Consider the following 25,707-nt stretch of genomic DNA (forward strand, 5'->3'; position numbering starts at 1 on the left):
AGGTGGTATCTCAATACCCACTAATGGGAATGGATTGAAACTTCACACACTTGTCCACTGTTATAAGCTGATATGCACTGTGCAGGTTCTATAACCCTGTTTTGCATTTTTACAAGTTTATGCCCCTTTTTAGCTCACCTGAGCCAAAGGCTCATGGTCAGCTTTTGTGACCGCTCAATGTCAGTCATCTGTCGTGTGTCGTCAGTCATGTGTCCGTCAACATTTTAGAAAAAAATCTTCTTCTTGAAAACCACTAGACAGAATTACACCAAACTTCACAGGAATGATCCTTGGATGGCCCCCTTTCAAAATTGTTCAAAGAATTGAATTCCATGCAGAACTCTGGTTGCCATGGCAGCCAAAAGGAAAAGCTTTAAAAATCTTCTTGTCTGAAGTCGCAAGACCCAGGCCTTTAATATTTGTTATGAAGGATTGCCTTGTGGTCCTCTACCAAGATTGTTCAAATTATGCCCCTGGGATAAATTGAGGCCCTGCCCCGGGGGTCTCAAGTTTTACATAGACTTATATAGGAAAAAACTTTAAAAATCTTCTTGTCTGAAACTGCAAGGCCTAGGCTTCTGATATTTGGTATGTTTTTATTGCCTTGTGGTCCTCTACCAAAATTGTTCAAATTATGCCCCAGGGCTGAAAAGAGGCCCTGCCCTGGGGGTCTCAAATTTAACATAGACTTACATAGGGGAAATAACACCAATTTTAAAACTGATTTTCAGTGACCATGAATGTGACCTACTGACCCACTTGCTTATATTTTAGCGTCAGTTTGCCATTTGAAACATGTGGCTCATATTACTCAGGTGAGCGATTCAGGGTCATCATGACCCTCTTGTTTGACTTTCGTCTTACATTACATTGACAAGGCTCTTGAATAGTCGAGCGTTGCTGTCCTCCGACAGCTCCTGTTTTTTTCTTTTTCTAGGTCAATTACCAACCTCACTGGGTCAAGTCCTATAACTCTGACATGTGTTTTGGCTATATTATGCACCATTTTGGACTCAGAAAATCCTGGTTAAAGTTTTGCGTGCAAGTGCAACTTATTTTTTCTTTTTCTAGGTCAATAACCAACCTCACTGGGTCAAGTTCCATAACTCTGACCTGTATTTTGGCCAAATTATGCCCCCTTTTGGACTTAAAAAATCCTTGTTAAAGTTTTGCATGCAAGTTACTATGTACAAAACCAGTGCAGATATTGAATTGAAACCACATGTGTCTTTGGGGTTATAAAACTACCGTAGATACCTATGTATAATGCACAGTTTTTTGACCCCCGGGACCACCCCCTAATCGTGGTTGTGCATAATACACAGGTATAGACAATTTTCCAACTTCAAAACAAGTTTGTTACTGATGTTCGCCATTTTGGTAAAGGGAAACTACTCCCCACGCTTACTGTCACCACTAACATCTAAGATTGCGTTACGTTCGGTAAAAGATCGAATGGTTTATTTTTCTTTCAAACAAAATTAATTTCATATAAATTTAAAAGTATTTTGATGAAAGAAATGTTAATAAATCACAAAAATTATGATACTAATTAAAGATCGAGAATTATCTTTAACCGTGATCAAACTGTGAACAACATAATTGACACGAGATGACACGTTAATTGCCAGTAATTACTGGCTATTTGATCGTGACAAAAAGACTATCACACCTTTGTTATTGGTTTGAATTGAGAAGCTCATGTCATTTTGAAAGATACCATTCCGAAATATTGAATCAGCTGCTGTTTATTTATTCAAAATAGTTAATTAAAAAGGTAAAACAACAAATAAAACAATATTTTACTGGTTTTATTTTGAGAAAACAAAAATCGATAATACCGCGAGACCGATGCTGCTTTCCACCGCGGAGATAAAATTTATTACCGGTGTCGATGTAAACTCAACTTTTCGTTTTCCATCCACCTCAAAATTGACCAAAAATGTTTTTTTCCCAGGACTTTATGCCAAAATCGGGGGTGCGCATTATACAGGGGTGCGCATTATACATGGGTATCTACGGTAGGTGATAGCATCAAGTCCCATAACACTGACATTTATTTTGGACTTAGAAAATCCTGGTTGAACTTTTGCATGCAAGTTACAATCTCAAGAACTAATGTAATATTGAATTGAGACTTCACACATTTCTTCAGATTTATAAAACTAGTTCATAGCATCAAGTCCCATAACAATTGACTTGTATTTTGCAAAATTATGTCCCCTTTTGCACTTTAAAAACTTCAGGTTAAACCTTTGCATGCAAGTTACTATCTCCAAAACTAATGCAGATACTGGATTGAAACTCCATATATATTTTAGCATTCCTGTTTATGGGACAACAGTTCGAATAGTGAAGTATTTGTTTTCTTACGAACAGCTCTTGTTTTGTTTGCATTAATTAAATGAATGATATGATGTTGGCCAAAATGGCTATTTGTTGAAATTTGAATTTTTAAACTTTAAGTTTTACATGCTAGTACAAAATAAATGGGCAGTCTACTTGATTTGATTAAATCATGGATTGACACAGAGTTAAAGGCCACAAAAATTCATCCCCATGAATACGAGTGATTCCTCAGTAGGTCTTTATGTTAATATGATGGCAAATTTATAGATCCATTTCTTTAATTGACCGGGGACCTCCGAGGCGGAGTGGTTAAGGTCGCTGACTTAAAATCACTTGCTCCTTATCTGTGTGGGTTCAAGCCTCACTCAGGACGTTGAATTCCTCATTTGAGGAAGCCATCCTGCTGGCTTACGGAAGGTCCATGCCCGCTCATGATGAAATAATGCATGGAGAGGCACCTTGGGTCTTCCTAAGCCATCAGAGCCAGAAATTCGTCATATGACCAATAAATGTGTTGGTGCGACATTAAACCCAACAAAATAAATAAATAAATCCATTGATTGACCAAATTCAATGAAATTGTATTTTGTTGGAGAAGGCTGTAGGATCACTGTGATAAGTTCATTAACTATAAAAACAGAAAGAGAATTTTAGCTTTCAGATTTCGTCATTGCTTCTTTTCAAAATGAATTTTATGTCAGTAGTATGAAATTATTTATTTCATTGAAAATAACACGCCACAAGGTTTTACTTCAGTTAAAAGAATATATAGAATACATGTAGATTATGTGCAATATGGTATTTAGTTTGCTCTACCTCTATAAATTTTTTCTATATTTTCATTGGTTAATGGCATGTTAGAAACTTTTTTCTGTATTTTCATTGGTTAATGGCTTGTTAGAAACTTTTTTTCTATATTTTCATAGGTTAATGGCATGTTAGAAACTGTTTTTAGCTCACCTGAGCCAAAGGCTCACAGTGAGCTGTTGTGATCACTCACTGTCCGGTGTCCGTCTGTCCACACCGTCCTTTAAACAACATCTCCTCCTAAAACAACAGTTCAGTTTTGATGAAACTTCACAGGAATGATCCTTGGATGGTCCCCTTTCAAAATTGTTCAAAGTATTTAATTCCACACAGAACTCTGGTTGCCATGGCAACCGAAATTAAAAACTTCAAAAATCTTCTTGTCCAAAACCGTAAGGCGTAGAGCCTCAATATTTGGCATGTAACATCATCTAATGGTGTTCAAATTATGCCCCTGGGGCGAAAAGAGGCCCCACCCTGTGGGTCCCAAATTTTACATAGACTTATATAGGAAAAAACTTTAAAAATCTTCTTGTCTGAAACTGCAAGGCCTAGGCCTTTGATATTTGGTATGTATCATTGCCTTGTGGTCTTCTACCAAGATTGTTCAAATTATTACCTGGGGGGTGAAAAAGGCCCTGCCGTGGGGGTCCCAATTTTTACATAGACGTATATAGGAAAAATCATCTTGTCTGAAACTGCAAGGCCTAGGCTTTTGGTATTTGGTATGTTGCATTGCCTAGTGGTCCTCTACAAAAATTGTTCAAATTATGCCCCTGAGTTGAAAAGAGGCCCCAACCAGGGGGTCCCAAGTTCATTGTATTTGCAAAATCAAAATATTTAGTTCTGTCAAAGTACGACGACGACCACCCAGGGGGGTCTCAAGTTTTACATGGACTTGTATAGGAATTTTTTTTTTTAATCTTCTTGTCTGAAAGTTCAAGGCCTAGGCCTTTGACATTTGGTATGTAGCATTGCCTAGTGGATCTCTAACAAGATTGTTCAAATTATGCCCCTGAGTTGAAAAGAGGCCCCACCCAGGGGGTCCCAAGTTCATTGTATTTGCAAAATCAAAATATTTAGTTCTGTCAAAGTACGACGACCACCCAAGGGGTCCCAAGTTTTACATGGACTTATATAGGATTTTTTTTTTTTAAATCTTCTTGTCTGAAAGTTCAAGGCCTAGGCCTTTGACATTTGGTATGTAGCATTGCCTAGTGGATCTCTAACAAGATTGTTCAAATTATGCCCCTGGGGTGAAAAGGGGCCACACCCTGGGGGTCACTTGTTATATGAGTTATAATGGAAAAAATACTTAAAAAATTATCAGGTCATATTTCCTAGACTATTTAATTATAATTACCTGATGACCCCAAGTGATTAGGGGGTCACCTGATTGTGACCTTGACCTGCTGACCTACTTTCTTGTTTTTTAAGATACAGCCTTGAAATTTGGATGACGTGCACAGTTTGCACGCCGATCTTAAACTGACTTTCAGTGACCATAAATGTGACCTATCGACCTACTTTTGTAATATTTTAGCATCAGTTTGACATTTGAAACGTGTAGCTCATATTACTCAGGTGAGCAATCCATGGTCATCATGAGCCTCTTGTTCTATAGTTTGATTGGTTAATGGCATGTCAGAAGTCAGAGATTGTGCCATTGATTTTAATCAAACTTGCACACAACTTGTATTGGCATAATATCTTGGTTCCTGTTGAAAACTGGCCAGATCCCATAATGGGTCCCAGAGTTATGGCCCCTTAAAGGGCCACAATTTACTATTTATGGCTTTTGCAGCCATAGACTTCATTTTACCAGAATTACCTCTCAAATCAAAGGAAAAGCTTGTCAACACTGTAGAGGCCACATTTATGACCCCTTTTTCATGAAACTTGGTCAGAATGTTTGACGATTCCAAGGCCAGCTTCAACAGGTGAGCAATATAGGGTCCCTCTTGTTTAATAGTTGATTAGTTGATGGCATGTCAGAAACATTTTGTCTACATTATTAGTTTGATTGGTTAATGGCATGTTAGCAACATTTTGTCTATAGTTTGATTGGTTTATAGCGTGTTAGAAACAAAGAAAAAAAAACAAGTAAGACATATTAACACCGTTAAAAGACTATAATTCAGCTGTTAGTAAACCGGTTTTATTATGAAAAAGGACAGTTTATAAAAGGACATCGTAAAAACAAACTTTACATTTGATTACATATTCTCCGTTTGCAATTTCAGCATTCTTCAGTTTGAACAGAAAGAACCAGGTTCTTGTATGAGCTACGTTGTAGTCTGAAGAAAGCCGAAATTTCATACAAGAATACGTAATTGCACAGAAATTACCAGTTGTCATGACAGGTCCTCTGCCTTGAATATTTATGCAGTAACGAGAAATTTTTGCAATCTTACCTTAAAGTTGTCATAAATGTTAGCATATTGTTCTTGTTGCTTTTTTTCCTCTGTTTATTTATGTTGTAGATATTTTTCTGTTTATTTGTAGGTATATTTTCCCAATAAATATTGTTATATATTTTAAAGTGACATTTTTTAAAGCATTTAAAGCATGAAGGAACAGGCAATGATTTTCAGTATAACATATCCAAATGCAGCTTTCAAAGTTCTGCGTCTCACTAGTCAAATAATAAAACTAATCAAAACATTTGATCAAAATATATCATGAAAAGCAGATCTTTGTTTACCAGAAGTATAACTCTAAGAATCTTCAACAATTAATGTATAGTTCACCATACATTTTGAAAGTTAATTTGATGACCTTTCCACCAATTGGTTAACCATTCTGCAGATTGGTTGACCTTTACATTGATTGGTTGACCATTCTACAGATTTGCCAATCTTTCCACTGGTGGGTGATCTTGCCATTAACTGGTTGACCCTTCCACTGATTGGCTACTTTCCACTAATTAGTTAACTTTTGTAAGATGGTTTTTTTTTTACATTAACCTTTTATTTATTTGTGTTATCTTTTAATCCCTTTATTGTTTGTCAAGAAAGCCATATTTAGTTTTATGATTATTATTGTTATGTATTTAGTTGAATATTTATAGTATTATATTTATATTTTGTTCTATTTACATGCTTGTTTTTACATAAATGTACTTTTTATTTACAATTATTGTTTTGTATGTTATCAGTGGTTTGATGGAGATTCAAGTTTTACTGTTTTCCAGGTCCGTCTACCTGCTCGTGTCACTGTATGTACCGTTAGGAGCACTGCTTAGTTGGATGTTTAAACTTTTTTCTTATTCTTTAAACTTTGAAGTGGTCAGTTTTGTTAGTGTTATAGCCATTTGATTTAGTTTTCCACATTAGTAATCAAATGTTTCCAAAATGTGCCTGAAGTACTGAAGATGAGAGATATCTAACTTGAAGAGAGAATAGCCTCGAAGAATATTGCTTCAGGGTCTAGTTCTTTCATGAATATTTGTATCAAAGCTATATATTGACACCTCTCTACCTATGTGTTAGAGGAAATGCAAGCTTTCTGTTGGCAATATTATTGATATGCATTACAAACAAAAATTAATTAGTTACATAAGAAAATGATTTTAACCATAGACTTAATTGATATCCTGATATAATTTTGACCATTGTTCTATACTAGGTTGTGAAATAACTCAGAATTTATATGCCTTTGCTTAAATCAATAAACTTAAGCAAAGGCATATAAATTCTGAGTTATTTTGTAGCAAAATGAAAAAGATGATCAAGGGACATGTAAAAAAAAAAACAGAAATAGAGACGCATTAATGGCAATAGATGTGATGTGAAATAGAAAGAAATCAGCTGTACATCATACTTGTAACTCTGCAACTAAAGAATTGATCCAGAACTCAATACATTTTTCTGAAATATAAATTCTATTTAAAGGTTGGAGATACCTCTATGGGACTTTTTTTCATTGAACTTAAAAAATTAGAGTACCAGACTGTATAATTGTTGTCCTTACTACAAGAGACTGGAGCTCTGAACTTTTATAAAAGTTGTTTTTACTTTTTATTGACATACTGTCATGCTTTGCTTTGGTATTGGATTTGTGTCAGTTTTTGCTTATTAAAATAAAATAAAATAAAAGTAAATGTAGTATTTCTTATTGTATGCCATGCCTTAAGCACACAACTGAATGGATTTGTTGTAATCCTACTTCACACAAGTATATTATAATCTCTGTGTTGGTCAGCTGTGAGCCCCATGTGGTTCTGGGATGATCTGTGTATGAAAAGAATTGGAACCACTGCCTTACCCTTGCATGATCATACGAGGCGACTAATAGGGTCTTAACACTTGGTTTTGCTGTAACTCTGTGATTCCAGCAGGTATGCAAATTTTGATTCCATACCTCATGTTTTTATTTCGATGTAAATGAGATGTGAAACCAAAATTTGAAGTCCTGTTTGGTGCCATATCACCTATACTGTGTTGGTGCGCCGTAAAACCCAAATAAATAAATAAATGGTCAGCTGTGAGGGATTAAGGACCTACATGTAAACTGTAGTGTACAAGGGTTGTCCCAGAAAATCATGAACTTTGTTTATTATTTCGAAAATAAGCCACGCATCAAATAATTATTTCAACTCTAGGACTATAAAGTATCTGTCATATTTTTTAAATAATGGACGTCAGTCAGTGCTAGTTGGTGCACACTCAGTTTTCCTCCTACAAAAAGAAGTGGCTTCCTTTTCAAATTCATGTAACTTTCCCGATATACATTTAAAACGATTAAAATTTATATCCTCGTTAATGGTAACGTGTGGCGCATAATTAAGTTGCGTTTCAAGTCTTTGGCATCACATACCTTAAAATAGTGATACAACTCTTAAAGTCACGGTCGCACGCACTTTCAGAAATGACTACATCAGATAAGTTTGCGGCGCAGAAAGTTTTAAAATCATTTTGTCGCCCTCTCTTTGAATCACTCGCCCAACTTTCCTTAAAACGTTTGTACCACGTAAAGACAAGTGTCCTGCTTATATTTGCCTGACTTCCAGAATTTTCCACTTCCCGTTATGTTTGTGAAGGAGTCAAAACGCGACCTACACAATATTTTATTAATACTTCCTGCGCTGCAAACTTTTCTGACGTCATAATTTCTGAACGTTTGTGCGACCGTTACATCACCATTTTAAAGCAACTTGAAACTCAACATGATTACGTGCCACACAGTGACACACTGCAATTAACGTCGATATAAATTTTAATCCTATGAGATGTATATCGAGTAAGTTATTTTAAATGGAAGCTTCTTTTTGTCGGTGGAAAAATGAGCGTGCGCAGACTAGCACTGACTGTCGTCCATTATTTAAAGAATACTCAAATAATATGAGAGGTATTTAATTTTAAACTATATAGTCTTGTCGAGTATACATTGAAATACCATCAGTTAAAATGATTATTTCATGCGTCGCTTACTTCAGAAATAATAAAAAAAGTCTATGATTTTCTGGGACAACCCTCGTACATGTGCAAGTTTTATTAAGTCATTCAGAGTGGTAGGACATTTATAAAAACAAGAAACAGGAAGTAGAAAAAGATTGCAAAAATGCATTTATTTATATAATAACAATATTAAAATATGGCAGCAAATCAACCATATACAAAATAATTACACAAAATGCTTCTCTTGGAATGATCAACAACAGACATTCAACAATAATAGACTTTGGTAATCATAAGCTGTAACATTTGTTTCTCATATAAATATACAAACTTATATAAAATGTAACATACCATTGTAACAATATATTCAACAACTTAGATTCTAAATCTGGTAACAGCTTCTTTCCTTTTTTTCAAGTCGGTATGTGTATGTGTTTATAGTTAGGAGCAGTGTCTCCTCCAGAAGAAAACTGGTTGGGTTAGATTTAGAGGGATAGTGCAAGATACTGGAGATGTTTCATTTGCTGAAGTTTAGTGAAGCAGCGGACTGTTATTAGTAAGAATGTAATTACAATGTTTTGGAGTAGCTGGGATCAAACTCACAACCCAGGATTTTGTAGTACATTATCTTATCAGCGGACCACAAAGTCTGCTGTTGTGTTTGGACATCCCTTAGTTTTGTACATAGTCACCTCTATTAGATACATGTTACATAAGTGATATTTTTTATCGTTGTCAAGCTGATATCTTACGAAGGATGCGCACAAAGCCAACACACTGGCAAAAAAAACTAGAGTTGTCACAGGAGTGATGAATTATACCCCCACAATATGGCCTTGTCACACGACTAAGCCAATGTCAAAGCCGAACTTGCTTGACCTTTGACCTACTGACCTCAAAATCAATAGAGGTCATCTGCTAGTCATGATCAACCTCCCTATGAAGCTTCATGATCCTCCGCCCAAGTGTTCTCCAGTTATTGTCCGTAAAAGGTTTAAATGACCTCTGACCTTTGGAACTCAAAATTAATATGGGTCATCTGCCTGACATGACCAACCTCCAGATTAAGTTTCCTGATCCTAGTCCCAAGCATTCTCAAGTTATTGTCCGAAAACTGTTTAAATGTTCCGGGTCACTGTGACCTTGACCTGTGACCTACTGATCTCAAAATCATTAGGGGTCATCTGCTGGTCATAACCAACCATCCTATCAATTTTCATGATCCTAGGCCCAAGCATTCTCAAGTTATCATCCGGAAACCGTTTAACTGTTCCAAGTCACTGTGACCTTGATCTTTGATCTACTGACCTCAAAGTAGAACTTGACCTGTATTTCATGATGTTACACCTGTGTACCAAAATTTATGATCCTAGGCTCAAGCATTCTCAAGTTACCATCCGGAAACCATTTAACTGTTCCGAGTCACTGTGACCTTGACCTTTGACCTACAGACCTCAAAGTCGAACTTGACCTGCATTTCATGATGTTACATCTGTGTAACAAAATTTATGATCCTAGGCCCAAGCATTCTCAAGTTATCATTTGGAAACCATTTAACTGCTCCGAGTCCCTGTGACCTTGACCTTTGACCTACAGATCTCAAAGTCGAACTTGACCTGCATTTCATGATGTTACACCTGTGTACCAAAATCCATGATCCTAGGCCCAAGCATTCTCAAGTTATCATCCGGAAACCATTTAACTGTTCCGAGTCCCTGTGACCTTGACCTTTGACCTACAGACCTCAAAGTCAAACTTGACCTGCATTTTATGATGTTACACCTGTACACCAAAATTTATGATCCTAGGCCCAAGCGTTCTCAAGTTATCATCCGGAAACCGTTTAACTTTTCAGGGTCACTGTGACCTTGACCTTTGACCTACTGACCCCAAATTCGAACTTGACCTGTATTTTCTGATGATACACCTATGTACCAAAAATTATTTAAATTGGTCAAGCCTTTCTTGAGTTATCATCCGGAAACCATGCAAAACCAACAGACCGACCGACCACCAAGCTCACTCCTATATACCCCCCCAAACTTCGTTTTTTGGGGGTATAAAGAAAGAAAAAAAGACTTTTATTTTAAGAAAAAGATTGAGAAATATTTTTTGATAGGATTATGTTTGTCTTGATGCACTATCCTCCAACATCCTGTACTGACTACCACCTGTCTGAAGGATCGCTTTAAGTATAGCCTGTGGGAACGAGAAATACATACACATCTTTTCAGACTAATCAAAATGCCTCCAAAAAGTCAGAGACACTTGTAGAATAATATAAAACATATTGGTTAAAAATACATCAGAAAACTTGCTATAAAAATATTGAAGAAATAGCACATCTCGTATGGACAGGGCCAAAAAAGGTCTTTTGCTCCTGTTTGTATTGTACCCAAAAAATAACCAAGTAACTTCTTATTTTTTAGGGTAAAAATAATATCTCAGACCTTGTAAAGGTAGTTCTGCATGTTTGGAGCAAAATTTTCTACAATGTAGATTTTGATTAAACCAACTTCAGAATATACTTAGAAAACTTGGTAAATAATAAGAGCTGTCTGTAAGACAGCACACTCGACTTTTCTCAGTGCTTGACTCTGAATTGCAGCTTTGCCAGTAAAAACTTTATAAAACGTTAACCAAAAAACTAGAATGTGTTTTTGTCACAAAAACATGTCTCCCCACTATGTATACATTTAGCTCTGGCGGCCATTTTGTGCAGCGAAGCGGAACGTGTCAGCGATATGCACAGCTAGCGTTGGTACTGATCACTCCTGTGAAGTTTCGTCAATATGTTTCCAGAAGTTTTACCTGTGAAAGCCGTACAAGATTTTTCTATTTTTAGCTCTCGTGGCCATTTTGTGCAGTGAAGTGGAATGTGCCAGCGACGTGCATAACTAGGCTTGGTACTGATCACTCCAGTAAAGTTTCGGCGAAATCCAGCCAGCAGTTTGACCTGTGAAAGCCGGACAAGATTTTTCTATCCTAAGCTCTGGCGGCCATTTTGTGCAGTGAAGTGGAATGTGTTGATGATATGCACAACTAGGCTTGGTACTGATCAATCTTGTGAAGTTTCGTCGAAATCAAGCCATCAGTTTGACCTGTGAAAGCCAGACAAGCTTAATGCGGACGGACGGAGAAGGCAAAAACAATATGTCTCCCCACCCCTCCACCTATGAGGGAGATATAATTCTAAGTTAAAAAAGGGCATAACTCTGTCAAAATTCAGATCAGAGTTACGGGGATTGTTTCTCTTTGTGTAGACTTTGATAGTAAATAACTATTTTAAGTTTCAAGTCAAAAGCTTTGATAGTAACAGAGATATTTTACTTTTATCAAAAACTTAAACCAACGGTGACGCTGACGCCTGGTGAGTGCAATAGCTCTACTTTTTCTTCGAAAAGTCGAGCTAAAAAAAAAGGTAGGGCCTTGTGCTCGGTTGTTTGCTAGTCTGATTTGAAAAAATACGACCTAACACAAGATTTCATAACGGAAGTGTATGGGAAAATCACAAATTTGATAACATTTTTTTTTACAAGGTAAGGAAACTTCTCAGTCGTAAATAAACATATGACCTATAATATGGTGAAATAAAATGTATAGGTCTGTGCTTGTTTTTAAGATATTTGCCCATGATGAAAGAGATCTGCATATTTTGAGCTGATTTTCAAACATTTTTTGGAATTAACATGTCAGATGTGTTAATATAATATTTTTACTTTTGAAAGATAGTAACACAAACCCCTTGTAATAAATTTACTCCCCTGTTGCAATTAATTAATAAAATGATTTCCGTTGCTGTACGTCAAATCCAGGCTTTATCCTACGTTTTACAGATAAATGACATTACACTTGATTAAGCTAAAACAAGAGGACCATGATGGTCCTGAATCGCTCACCTCTTCCCACATGACCCAATTTTGAGTATGACGTCGTTTTTTCTATTATTTGACATAGTGACCTAGTTTTTGAGCTCATGTGACCCAGTTTTGAACTTGACCTAGATATTATCAAGATAAAAATGCTGACCAATTTTCATGAAGATCCATTGAAAAATATGGTCTCTAGAGAGGTCACCAGGTTTTTCTATTATTTGACCTATTGACCTAGTTTTCGAAGGTACATGACCCTGTTTTGAACTTTATCTAGATATCATCAAGGTGAACATTCTCACTAATTTTCATGAAGATCTCATGAAAAATATGGCCTCTAGAGAGGTCACAAGGTTTTTCTATTTTTATACCTACTGGCCTAGTTTTTGACTGCACGTGACCCAGTTTCTAAACTGACCTAGATATCATCAAGGTGAACATTCAGATCAATTGTTATAAAGATCCATTGAAAAATATGGCCTCTAGAGAGGTCAAAAGATTTTATAATTTTAGACCTACTGACCTAGTTTTTGACCGCAGTTGACCCAATTTCAAACTTGACCTAGATATCATCAAGATGAACATTCAGACCAACTTTCATACAGATCCCATGAAAAGTATGGCCTCTAGAGAGGTCACAAGGTTTTTTTATTATCTGACCTACTGACCTAGTTTTCTCAGGCACGTGACCCATTTCAAACTTGACCTAGATATCATCAAGGTGAACATTCTGACCAATTTTCATGAAGATCCATTCAAGGGTATGGCCTCTAGAGAGGTCACAAGGTTTTTCTATTTCAAGACCTACTGACCTAGTTTTTGATCGCAGTTGACCCAGTTTCAAACCTGACCTATATATCATCAAGATCAACATTCAGACCGACTTTCATACAGATCCCATGAAAAATATGGCCTCTAGAGAGGTTACAAGGTTTTTCCATTATTTGACCTACTGACCTACTTTTTGTGGGCACGTAACCCACTTTCAAACTTGACCTAGGTATCATCAAGATAAACATTCTGACCAATTTTTATGGAGATCCATTCACAAGTATGGCCTCTAGAGAGGTCACAAGGTTTTTCTATTTTTAGACCTACTGACCTAGTTTTTGACCGCACATGACCCTGTTTCGAACTTGACCTAGATATCATCAAGATGAACATTCAGACCAACTTTCATACAGATCCAATGAAAAATATGGCCTTTAGAGAGGTCATAAGGTTTTTCTATTATTTGACCTACTGACCTAGTTTTTGAAGGCACGTAAACCACTTTCGAACCTGACCTAGATATCATCAAGATGAACATTCAGACCAACTTTCATATAGATCCCATGAAAAATATGGCCTCTAGAGAGGTAACAAGGTTTTTCTATTATCTGACCTACTGACCTAGTTTTTGAAGGCACGTGACCCACTTTCGAACTTGAACTAGATATCATGAAGGTGAACATTCTGACCAATTTTCATGAAGATCTCATGAAATATATTGCCTCTAGAGATGTCACAAGGTTTTTCTATTTTTATACCTACTGACCTAGTTTTTGAACGCATGTGACCCAGTTTCAAAACTGACCTAGATATCATCAAGATGAACATTCAGACCAACTTTCATACAGATCCCATAAAAAATATGGCCTTTAGAGAGGTCACAAGGTTTCTCTATTATTTGACCTACTGACCTAGTTTTTGAAGGCACGTGACCCAGTTTCGAACTTGACCTAGATATCATCAAGGTGAATGTTCTGACCAATTTTCATGAAGATCTTGTGAAATATATGGCCTCTAGAGAGGTCACAAGGTTTTTCTATTTTTAGACCTACTGACCTAGTTTTTGATGGCACGTGACACAGTTTCGAACTTGACCTAGATATCATCAAGGTGAACATTCTGACCTATTTTCATGAAGATCTTGTGAAATATATGGCCTCTAGAGAGGTCACAAGGTTTTTCTATTTTTAGACCTACTGACCTAGTTTTTGAAGGGACGTGACCCAGTTTCGAACTTGACCTAGATATCATCAAGATGAACATTCTGACCAACTTTCATAAAGATCCCACAAAAAATGTGACCTCTAGAGTGGTCACAAGCAAAAGTTTACGGACGCACGGACGGACGACGGACACCGCACGATCACAAAAGCTCACCTTGTCACTTTGTGACAGGTGAACTAAAAATTCAGACTGGATTCCCAGGCTGTCATAGCATGATGAGCATTTTTATCAAATACTTAATAGTATCACTGATAAGACTTAATACTCTAGTATACCTCCCTCTTGTGAACAAGCGGGTCATGATGACCCTATATTGCTCACCTGTTTAACTTGGCCTTGGAATCATCAAGACAAACATTCTGACCAAGTTTCATGAAGATAGGGTCATAAATGTGGCCTCAAGATCAGTGTTAACAAGCTTTTCCTTTGATTTGAATGGGTGACCTAGTTTTTGACCCAACAGGACCCAGTTTCGAACCTGGACTAGGAATCGTCAAGATAAACATTCTGACCAAGTTTCATAAAAGATAGGTCATAAATGTAGCCTCAAGAGTGTTAACAAGCTTTTCCTTTGATTTGACCTGGTGACCTAGTTTTTGACCCCACATGACCCAGTTTTGAACTTGGCCTAGAGATCATCAAGATAAACATTCTGTGCAAGTTTGTATCAAATCAAAGCATAAATGAAACCTCTATATGGCTGAAAGAGCCAAAATAGAAAATTTTGCCAATTTCAGGGACAGTAACACTAGAACCTATGATGGAATCTAGCTGGTTTTCAAAAGGAACCGAGATCTTATTGTGACTTAAGTTGTGTGTAAGTGTGGTTAAAATCGAATGTAGAATGTCGCTTCTTGTTATTCACAAGGTAAAAATTATCAAATTTTGGCTCTTTCAGGGGCCGTAACTCTTGAACCTATGATTAGATCTGATGGATTCATCATGGAATCTAAGATCTATTGTTGTTAAAGATATTTTGCAAGTTTGTATCAAATCAAACCATAAATGAACCATAAATAGCAAATTTTGACCCTTTAAGGGGCCATAACTCTGAAACCCATGAAGGGATCTGGCCAATTTTAGAAAGGAACTGAGATAACATGCCAATACAAGTTGTGTGCAAGTTTGATTAAAATCGATTGCAAAATGTGGTCTCTATCGTGTTCACAAAAAATTGTGGACGAAGGGCGACAACAAAAGCTCACCTGTCGCGTAGTGACAGATGAGCTAAAATAAACAGGTATTATGGCACAAACACTGCAAAATGAGGTCCGTACTGCACCGGTAAGTCTCTATTGCATATTAATTCATGAATGAAAATAAAAATGGTTATACAACTGGATATTCATGCACAGACTGCAAAATTGCCCTTGAACTTCAACTTTTTTAAAGATTCGGACTTTCAGCATACAGTAAAATACTTCATTTTAATAAGTCAGAGTTTACAGACTTAGGCCACATTTAAAAAAGTCTTTGTTTGCTGTCTCCCAACCCTACTTTTTAAAGTTGGGTAGGCAATTTAATTCTTTTTTTTTTTTTTGGTTGGTGGATTATACTTTTACCAGTAGATATATGACCATTTCTTATAGAATATTTCTTCTGTAAAAATAAGACAAATCTATATATGTTGTATAAAAGAATGAAATTAAGGTAGTTGATGTGTAATAGAGTACCTCCTTTTTGAAGAGTATTCAATTCCTACAATAAACCCACATCTACTGCAATTCTCAGGGGGGCGTGGGTTCAAGCCCTACTGGGACCAAATTTTTTTTCCCCTTATTTTCGATTTTTTCTAGTAAGTTTTTACTTCTTTCAAGACTTATGATAGATTTATTGTATAAAAATGAAAAAAAAAATTGCTAAGCGATTTCTTGCTGTTCAAAGTGAATTTACTAGATAGATAGATAACTTTTAATTCCTCCAATACTGAAGAGCACAACATATGTACATGAAACAAATATGATCATATATGTACAGACACAGAACAACAAATACATTAAGATATGATATGACAATCACCATTAAGACCATTATAGAATGCTACATCACAATAAGATGTTTTACATACCATTAATGACCAAGTGACCTAACACGTATGTAAAAAATTTTCGAGTTAAAATTATATTTTTGACATCAATACTTACATATGATATTTTGTTTCAGAAGACAAATAAACTAAGATCATATCAGACACATCTGGCGTAAGAACATTAGAGGTATCCTATCACAGCTGCCTTTACATACTAGAGTCGACTTAAACAGAAGGGGTAGAGTTACACATTTGTAAAAATATTGAGTTACATGTGGTAAAAGTTCTCTATTTTGCTTCCACTCTTTAGATTACATATCGTAGAAGGAATTTAGGTAGGTTTTACATCTGTCCCAAGGTAATTTTTGAATGAAGTAAGCAAAATTAAAACAGAAACAAAGGATTCGACCTTATTTTTTCAACGTTGAAATTAGAATTCTGTATCATTAAATCTGTTTACTTGAGGAACACTATATAAAATGATATCCACATTTTTATTTTGTGTTTAATAATTGTTTAACAATAGTTTGATGATTCTTTTATTAAAATTAATGGTAAAATGAGTTCTCTGCAAACATTTTATATAGCGGCCATCACTTTGAAATGTTTCTCTACTTGAGCTAGAGGAGATACCACAAGTTATACAAAATTTAGAAAAAACGGCATGGTAAAAGTTGTTTAAAATTTGCAATACAGTGCAAAACACGGTCATTTTTAAGAATATACCAAGCAATTGCCATTTTGTAAACATTGCTATTACACCTCTACTACCTTAAATAATACAATTTAAACTTTCTTAATTATTATTTTGTTGAAATATAATTGTGGCACTTGTCATATCGCAACTTAAAAAAAAATCTGATCAGCATTTTCCACAAAAAACTTTTGGGGCGCAGCATTTTAAGTCAGTAGGTAGGGAGACAGCAAACAAACATATTTTTAATTTTGGCCTTAGGTTTACAGACTTCTATGTAAATTTCCCTGATTTTTTCTATCAGTTTATCAAATTCTATGATTTGTCCAGAAAAAAAGTTCAATGACCTGTCCAGGCCTGTGAGAATGCTGTACTTACAGCAATTCAAACATACCTTCACAAACTGGAAATCATTTATACAACTGAACATAGCTACACAATACAACTGCACTACAGTGGCATTACCAAGAAGTCATTTTGTGCATGTCTATCAGCTTGCGATTACAGTATTGTAATAAAAATTAAGTGTCTCTTGGAAGACATTTTACATTGCTCTGAATATCAAACACTTGAATTTAAGGTAGAAATAACCAGTTTTTTTGAAAATGCCATAAGCAATGACTGTGCTGTAGGATTTTCTAAATTACACAGATTCATCGAGTTAGAATCTGTATTGATATAGTAATCTATTGCTGTTTAAAGGGCATTATCATGAGACATGCCACTTACTTGCCGATCAAAAGTCAAAACTTCCATTCAAGGTCTAGTACACCAAGTGCAAATACTTTCGAATATTGACCTGCAAGTCATACAGTAAGTGTTTTATGATATGATTTCAAAAATAAATTTCAATTTTTTGTTCTCACAAGTTTTTCTTTTAGCCTAGCAAACATGCGCTGAGCTACAGATCAGTCAATGTCCCAAACTAATGACCAGCCATTTATATCTGTGTATATACCCATGCAGTAATCACAAGCCATACTATTATTGTAAGGAATTTGCATGTTACCAAATGCAACAATTTTGTAGATCACTTTGATAAATACTTGCAATTAAGTTATAATTGAGCCGCGCCATGGGAAAACCAACATAGTGGGTTTGCGACCAGCATGGATCCAGACCAGCCTGCGCATCCGCGCAGTCTGGTCAGGATCCATGCTGTTCGCTTTCAAAGCCTCTTACAATTAGAGAAACTGTTAGCGAACAGCATGGATCCTGACCAGACTGCGTGGATGCGCAGGCTGGTCTGGATTCATGCTGGTCGCAAACCAACTATGTTGGTTTTCTCATGGCACGGCTCATATTTACGTGTCATAATAAGGTAATAATCATCATGGATATGACCTACAATAGTGAATCTATCAAACATTACTGCTGTACCTTATGGGCTACTGAATATAACATTTAGTTCACTTTTCTATCTATTCTTGTACACAATCAAGTTTAACTTGGCTGATCTTGATTTGAGAACTTTGTTCAATTTACTGTGGACCTGTTACTAGTGGGCCATTAAATGAACCATCCAGTTAAACTGAGTAGATCGTGAATTGAGAGCTTCATTCATTTTACTCTTAAACTGTTTTATTGCAGCATCATCCTTGAGGTCAAGTGCTAAAGTTTCTTTTAGGTAGTCCAGATCATTGACAGAGGTTAACTGCGGTATTCCAGACATCAGCATCATCATGAACAATCGGATCATAAGATGTCCACGACGTCGCAAAGCTAAGTATGCCATCACACAGTAGTTTTCAAACCTGTAGATTCAAATGAGAATTGTAAAGTAACAAAGGCTATATCAAAAGTACAAAATTTCACTGAAGAGTGACATCTTTAGTAAGCTAATATTGTTTTTCTTGTATATCTTCGGTAACTGAACATAATTTTGAAGTCAAATGAACTTTAATCACAAAATTTATATACAATTTTCTTCAAAAAGTCCCTGTGTCATCATGATGAATCTTTATGTACACTTCCTCAGACAAAAAAGTATCAATCATTTTGGCATATACAATATACTGACAAAAGGTTAGAGTTTGGTTTAACATTGGTTTAATAGTTGTCCTGTCAGGGAAACAGTCCTATGTATGTAAATGTTATTTTTAGACGTGTCATCAGTCAATTAAGCTGTTCTATATAAAGCCCTCTGGATTTCCATTGTCGCTTCTCGAGGTAAAAATAATGACAGGGAACATATTTTAACTGCCCTTTACCTTTGTAGAGAGTAACCACTTACCAGAGGTTAAATGAACTAAAAATGATGGGGGAGAATAAAACTGCTGCTCATCGGAGGTAGCTGCTCATCGGAGGTGCCGTCGTTTTGGGAGGTTATACTGTATAGGGGAAAATAATCATGCCCCCCCCATGGCGTCCATATTTTTTTTACAAATCTCAAAAATATGAATAATCTTCCCAGAGGGTCACACAAGGACCATTTGTGTGAAGTTACTTTAAAATCGGGCCAACAGTGTCATACAAGAACATTTTTAAAGTTTCCACTATAAAACTTATAAGGAAAAGTGACCATACCCTGTTTTTTGAAGAATTGGATAAATTTGAACAGTCTTGGTAGAACGTCATACAAGGACCATTTGTGTGAAATTATTTTAAAATCTGGCCAGCAGTTTAATATAAGAAAAAGTTTTCACTATACATATAGGGAAAGGTGACCACGTCCCCTGGAGGCCATATTTTTTGATGAATAAAAATAATTTGAACTCCTGGTAGAGGGTTACATAAGGACCGTTTGTGTGAAGTAATTTCAAAATAGGACAAGCGGTTTAGGAGGAGATGCTGTTTGAAGATTTAGTTTTGGTGGCCCATATGAGCAACCAAGCAGAAAAGTTTGGACAATTTTTGAAGGAGACCACCTATGGAACATCCAGGCCAAGTTTCATCAACTTCCACCACAATGATGGTTTCAGAGAAGATGTTGTTTGAAGAAAAGTGTGGATGGATGCCAGATGGTGAGTACTATAGTTCATCCCGAAGGTGAACAAACAACAATTGTTCAAATAAATCTAAATAACTCACAAAAATTAATACAACAAGAGCCATGGCCTATTCCCCCCGCCGGGCATACTATAATTGAAGGCTAAAGTTCCTGGCAAGTTAGTGTCTGAAAGTATTCATTTTGGGGAAAGCTTTGAAGAACCGTTTAGTCGTGGTCCACATCAGGGGTTTTAAAGATGTGGAAGAAAGAATTATTCAGTGGTGAGGTGGTTTACTGCTAAATTTTATTAATTTTCATGAACAGTATAGCTACGATGTTTTTCTATATGGCTACTGTAAAAAGAAGGAATGGAAAGCTAACAGGGAACAAGAGTGCCAGAATGTCACAATAGATGCCCGTCAGAGCAAATTTCTTTACTCTAGCAGCTGTATTCGCAAATGGAATTTCAATTTTGTGGTTGTTTAGTAATCATTGTAAGTCTTTTGTTTTGCAAAACTTTAACCTGAATTTTTAAGTCCAAAAGGGGGCATAATTTGTCCAAAACACATGTCAGAGTTATGGTATTTGACCTAGTGAGGTTGGTAATTGATCTAGAAAAAGAAAAAATAAGTTTCAGATCTATAAGTAATAGCTATATGTAGGCCCTACTTGCACAAAAAATTTAAACCAGGACTTTCTAAGTCCAACAAGAGTGCCAAAATGTCACAATATACGCCCGTCACAGCAAATTTCTTTACACTAGCACCTGTATTTGCAAATGGAATTTTAATTTTGTAGTTGTTTACAATGATTTTTTTTTAGAAATTATTGTGATTCTTTTATTTTTCTAAGTCCACAAAAAAACTCCTTACCAGGTAGAGATATCTTAAAATACACCTAAAATTGGAAAGTAACATCCATGTTGTACCACAGAAAAGTGGTCTTGTTTTTTCCCTAAGGTCAATTATAAAAATGTTACAATATAAGTTATTTATAGTAACAACTAAGGGAAGTAAATCTTTAAAAAAAAAAAAAAAAAAATTGTAAGTCCACACAAAAATCTTAACCAGGTAGAGATTGGTTAAAATACACCTCAAAATTGGATGTAGCAATCTGGTTTTTTTGCACTGACCCTTGTATAAGACGTGGCCACTGTTTGTTATCAACAATGTCATAAACTTGTAGAAATTCATTATTATTCTGTGTTTTGTGAAAACAAAATGGTAGAAATCACCAATTTTTTTGTCAAAATAAATGCAGACTTCATTCATTACTGTAAATGTTAAAATATATAATCAGCTTATACTTGAAGTACAATTTTCTTTAATAAATGCATTTAAATGAATTAGAAACGGTGAATTTATGTCTGCAAAACAGCCGAAATTTTGACGATATTTGTCAATGTTACTCAACGAAATAGAATAAAGTATTTCAAAATACATTTTATGTATAATAAAATGCATCTGAATTACTAAGAAATGGCAAAAATATGTCTAGAAAAGATTGGAGTGATATATTCTTCGAGATTATTCAAGACTTTGCAGACTGTTTTATAAAACGTAAAACTAAACACAATATTTTAAAATCCTTTTTTGTATGTAATAAATTACATTTAAGCTACTTGGAAACAGCAAAATTACGTCTATATAATGGCCAAAATTTTGACGATATTCGCCTATTTTATGGCTGTCAAATGATATGACACATGTCAATCAAATATAGCTATTACAAATGCCAGTCAAATACAGGTATGCCCACTTGGATAAATTACCCAATCAAGTTCAAGTTTAGAGTAGCTAGCCATCTCTACTGGTCCATCATTTAGTAAGAAGACAAATCCAAAATAACTGCTGTCGGCAATTCTTTGAAGTTGCCGCAGTTTGACATCAATCAGAAATCTATTTCTATGCAAGTGTTTATTTGCCGATTTAAAGCATCAAACAATTCATATTAAATGCGTTTTAACAACTAACACTCTGAAACAGTTAATGCTATTGGCACTGATTAACTTTTGATTATTTGGTTTGCGGGCTGTGAAAGTATTTTTTTATGCCAAGTTAATGTCCATAATTTACAAACTAATCTAAAGCCAATATATCCGGTGTTTTAAAAGGAAAAATACGTTTATGAAATAAATATACATAAAATCAATTAAAATCAATCTTTACAGCGGACCAAAATAAGGTACATGCCTGTACAGATTTTATCACCACTATGCAAATGGCTGCTGAAAAAAAAGAGTAATGGTTTGCAGTGAGAGAAATAGATGTACTGAGCTATAAATTCAAGATTTTTTAAAATATTCTTTCAATTCCCTTATAGTACCCACTTATAATACAGTCCCCCTCTTTGAACTGGAAATATGACTCCTAAAAATGCATCTTATAAGCAAAAATATATGGGAATGAGATATCATATAGATCAGGTATCACAAAATTTTGCAAGATTTGGCTGTATGTTCCTACAAGAGTTTCAGATCTGTTTTCTTTTATAGATATTAGGATGAACTTACTTTTTGTAATTCTCTTTCTCTGATTCCCCTTTGGTTATCACATACTGGAAATGTGGAGTGAGTACAAATGGTACACGTTCTCTTTTGAAACCAAACTTTGACTTGAAGTTTCCAAGAAAATGGCCAAAATCTATATGGAATAACTGAAAAGTACATGATTATACCCTGTATTGTTTATAATTACAGTAGTTATCCTAAAGCAGGATAGGCTACTTTTCCTCTATTTTGAAGTCCATAGGTCTTGTATCTGTCTTTTATATATAAAAGTCAACAGGTAAATAAATATCAAAATGACATGGATTTTAAAGGAAACAAACATACTGATCTATAAAGCAAGAGTAAGAAAAGCAAGTACCAGTATTTTGGTTGATCATTATTTTTTTGCTTACTGGTATACAATTTATATTGTAACAAGAGCTGTCTCCATAGGATGACACATGCCCCCGATGGCACTTTGAATGAATAGTTATGGCCGATGTTAGAGTTTAGGACCTTTGACCTACGAGCTGGGTCTTGCGTGCGACACCTCGTCTTACTGTGTCACACATTCATGCGTAGTTATTTTGAAATCCATGCATGAATGACAAAGATATGGACCGGATACGCCCATCAATGCACAATCATGAAAAATGACCTTTAACGTCTAAGTGTGACCTTGACCTTTGAGCTACGGACCTGGGTCTTGCGCACGACACGTCGTCTTACTGTGGTACACATTCATGCCAAGTTATTTGAAAATCCATCCATGGATGAAAATGATATGGACCGGACACGCCCATCAATGCACTATCCTTTAACGTCTAAGTGCGACCTTGACCTTTGAGCTATGGACCTGGGTCTTGCGCACGACACGTCGTCTTACTGTGGTACATATTCATGCCAAGTTATTTGAAAATCCATCTATCGATGACAAAGATATGGACCGGACAAGCCCATCAATGCACTATACTTTAAAGTCTAAGTGTGACCTTGACCTTTGAGCTACGGACCTGGGTCTTGCGCGCGACACGTCGTCTTACTGTGGTACACATTCATGCTAAGTTATTTGAAAATCCATCCATCGATGACAAAGATATGGACCGGACACGCCCATCCATGCACTATCCTTTAATGTCTAAGTGTGACCTTGACCTTTGAGCTACGGACCTGGGTCTTGCGCGCGACACGTCGTCTTACTGTGGTACATATTCACGCCAAGTTATTTGAAAATCCATCCATCGATGACAAAGATATGGACCGGACACAAAAATTGTGGACAGACTGACAGACTGACAGACTGACAGACCGACAGACTGACAGACCGACAGACAGTTCAAAAACTATATGCCTCCCTTCGGGGGCATAAAAATTCAACTGAGAACAAAATCCCTCACAAACTTTAGTTTCAAAGAAAAGATGTTTATTCAAGGATGTACTTTATGTGAGTTATGCAATACACCTCTCCCTCAAAGTTGCATGGGAATGAGCAAAATACTAGAGATTTCCAGGCTTTTCAAGTAATCCAAACATAAGCCAATATTAGAACAAGTGGGTCATTGACCCTAAAGCACTCACCTGTGTAAAAATGTTTCAAGTGTGTTTGTATAATGCAATGGTACAAGTTCAGTGTTAGATTTATATAAATATCGTGGCTCTAGCTATAATTATGGATTCAAAGAAGAAGATATTCAAAGTCTCTTTTATATTAGCCTGTATTATATGCATGTTACACACATGGGCATGGCCATTTTTTTTAATGTAGGGCAATAATTTGAACAATTACGGTAGAAAGTCAAACCCTGATATCACACGCCAAATATCCAAGCAACATTAGTGTAAAATTGTTTTAAAATTTGGCCTGCTGTTTCTGACAAGAACAGTTTTAAAGTTTCCAGTAAACACATGTAGGGAAAAAGTGACAATTCCCCCTGGTGGCCATGTTTTATGACAAATCAAAATAATTTGAACAATCTTGGTAGAAGGTCACAAAAAGACCATTTGTGTGAAATTATTTCAAAATCGGGCCAGCAGTGTCATACAAGAAGATTTTTAAAGTTTCCACTAGATATATATATAGGGAAAGTGACCATGCCCTCCGGTGGCCATGTTTTTAAATGAATCGGAATAATTTGAATATTCATGGTAGAAGATTACATATGGACCATTTGTGTGAAATTATTTCAAAATCAGACCTGCGGTTTAGGAGGACATGTCTTTTGAAGATTTTTCTATTTTTAGCTCTTGCGGCCCCCAAGTGTAAACAAGCAGAACAATTTGAACAAATTTAGTAGAGGATCATCCAAGGAACATCCAGGCCAAGTTTCATTTAAATCCATTCAGTGGTTTTCGAGGAGATGTTGTTTAAAGAAATTGTTGATGACAGATGAACGCATGCACACATACACATGCAACGGACACAGCCTGATCACAATAGCTCACCAGGAGCACTTCATGTTCAGGTGAGCTAAAAATGATGGGGACCATGTAATTTGTGACCAATGTCTCACTGTAAACACCAATACCTGTCCTGTTTCTTTGAGCATAATATTATCATTGTGTCTGTCGCCAATACCAAGTACGTATGTAGCCACCGTGTACCCAGCACAAGATAATGTGAATTCCTCTATGGCTGTTTCTAACCTGAAATGGACAGAAACAAACTGACAATACATGTCATAACTTTTCACAGTTTCAAGTTATGTATGGTTTCCTTATTACATAACATTTCCATCAGAACATCAACTGTTCCTGGCAGAAGAATGCAAGTAAATTTCTGGACATTACAAAACTGGTACAACAAATCACCTTCTGAATCAACTGTACAACAGAAATTTATCAAGAATTCAATATCTGGCAAAATTTCACCAAACACTGATGCAGGACAAGTTGCTACCAAACCTACTGCTCATGTCAGGGTTTAAACTGGGTTTGAATTGGCAAAACTGTTCCTAAAGCTTGCACTACTGTCAACCTGCCCTTAAGAGGTGAATGTATGACTGTACATAATACTGTCTTCTGTGAAAACATCACTAACAAGATCTACTTCACCCAGGGATTGAATGCATGACCTCTGGGTAAGCAGTCCTCGTCTTGCTACTGTGATTTCGTAATTCTGCACATCTGAAAATAAATATTCTAAACA

At 35.9% G+C, this 25,707-nt stretch overlaps 1 protein-coding gene across 6 annotated transcripts in view; it reads right to left on the reverse strand.

Annotated features, from left to right (window-relative positions):
• Positions 1-18,416: 18,416 nt before the first annotated feature.
• Positions 18,417-25,707, reverse strand: part of LOC123559573 (phosphatidylinositol 4,5-bisphosphate 3-kinase catalytic subunit beta isoform-like) — a 163,735-nt gene continuing 156,444 nt past the window's right edge. For 3 of the 6 annotated variants that reach the window (XM_045351509.2, XM_045351508.2, XM_045351510.2), the window contains exons 23-25: positions 25,088-25,205; positions 22,587-22,729; positions 18,417-18,899 (exon numbers count right to left, since the gene is read on the reverse strand). In XM_045351509.2, the coding sequence (XP_045207444.2) occupies positions 18,644-18,899; positions 22,587-22,729; positions 25,088-25,205 (517 nt within the window). In that variant the 3' untranslated portion in view covers positions 18,417-18,643. The remainder of the gene's footprint in view (positions 18,900-22,586; positions 22,730-25,087; positions 25,206-25,707) is intronic. The other 3 variants (XM_045351512.2, XM_045351511.2, XM_045351513.2) reach the window with 1 other exon arrangement.

This window comes from Mercenaria mercenaria, chromosome 10 (assembly GCF_021730395.1).
Source record: "Mercenaria mercenaria strain notata chromosome 10, MADL_Memer_1, whole genome shotgun sequence".
Taxonomy (NCBI): domain Eukaryota; kingdom Metazoa; phylum Mollusca; class Bivalvia; order Venerida; family Veneridae; genus Mercenaria; species Mercenaria mercenaria.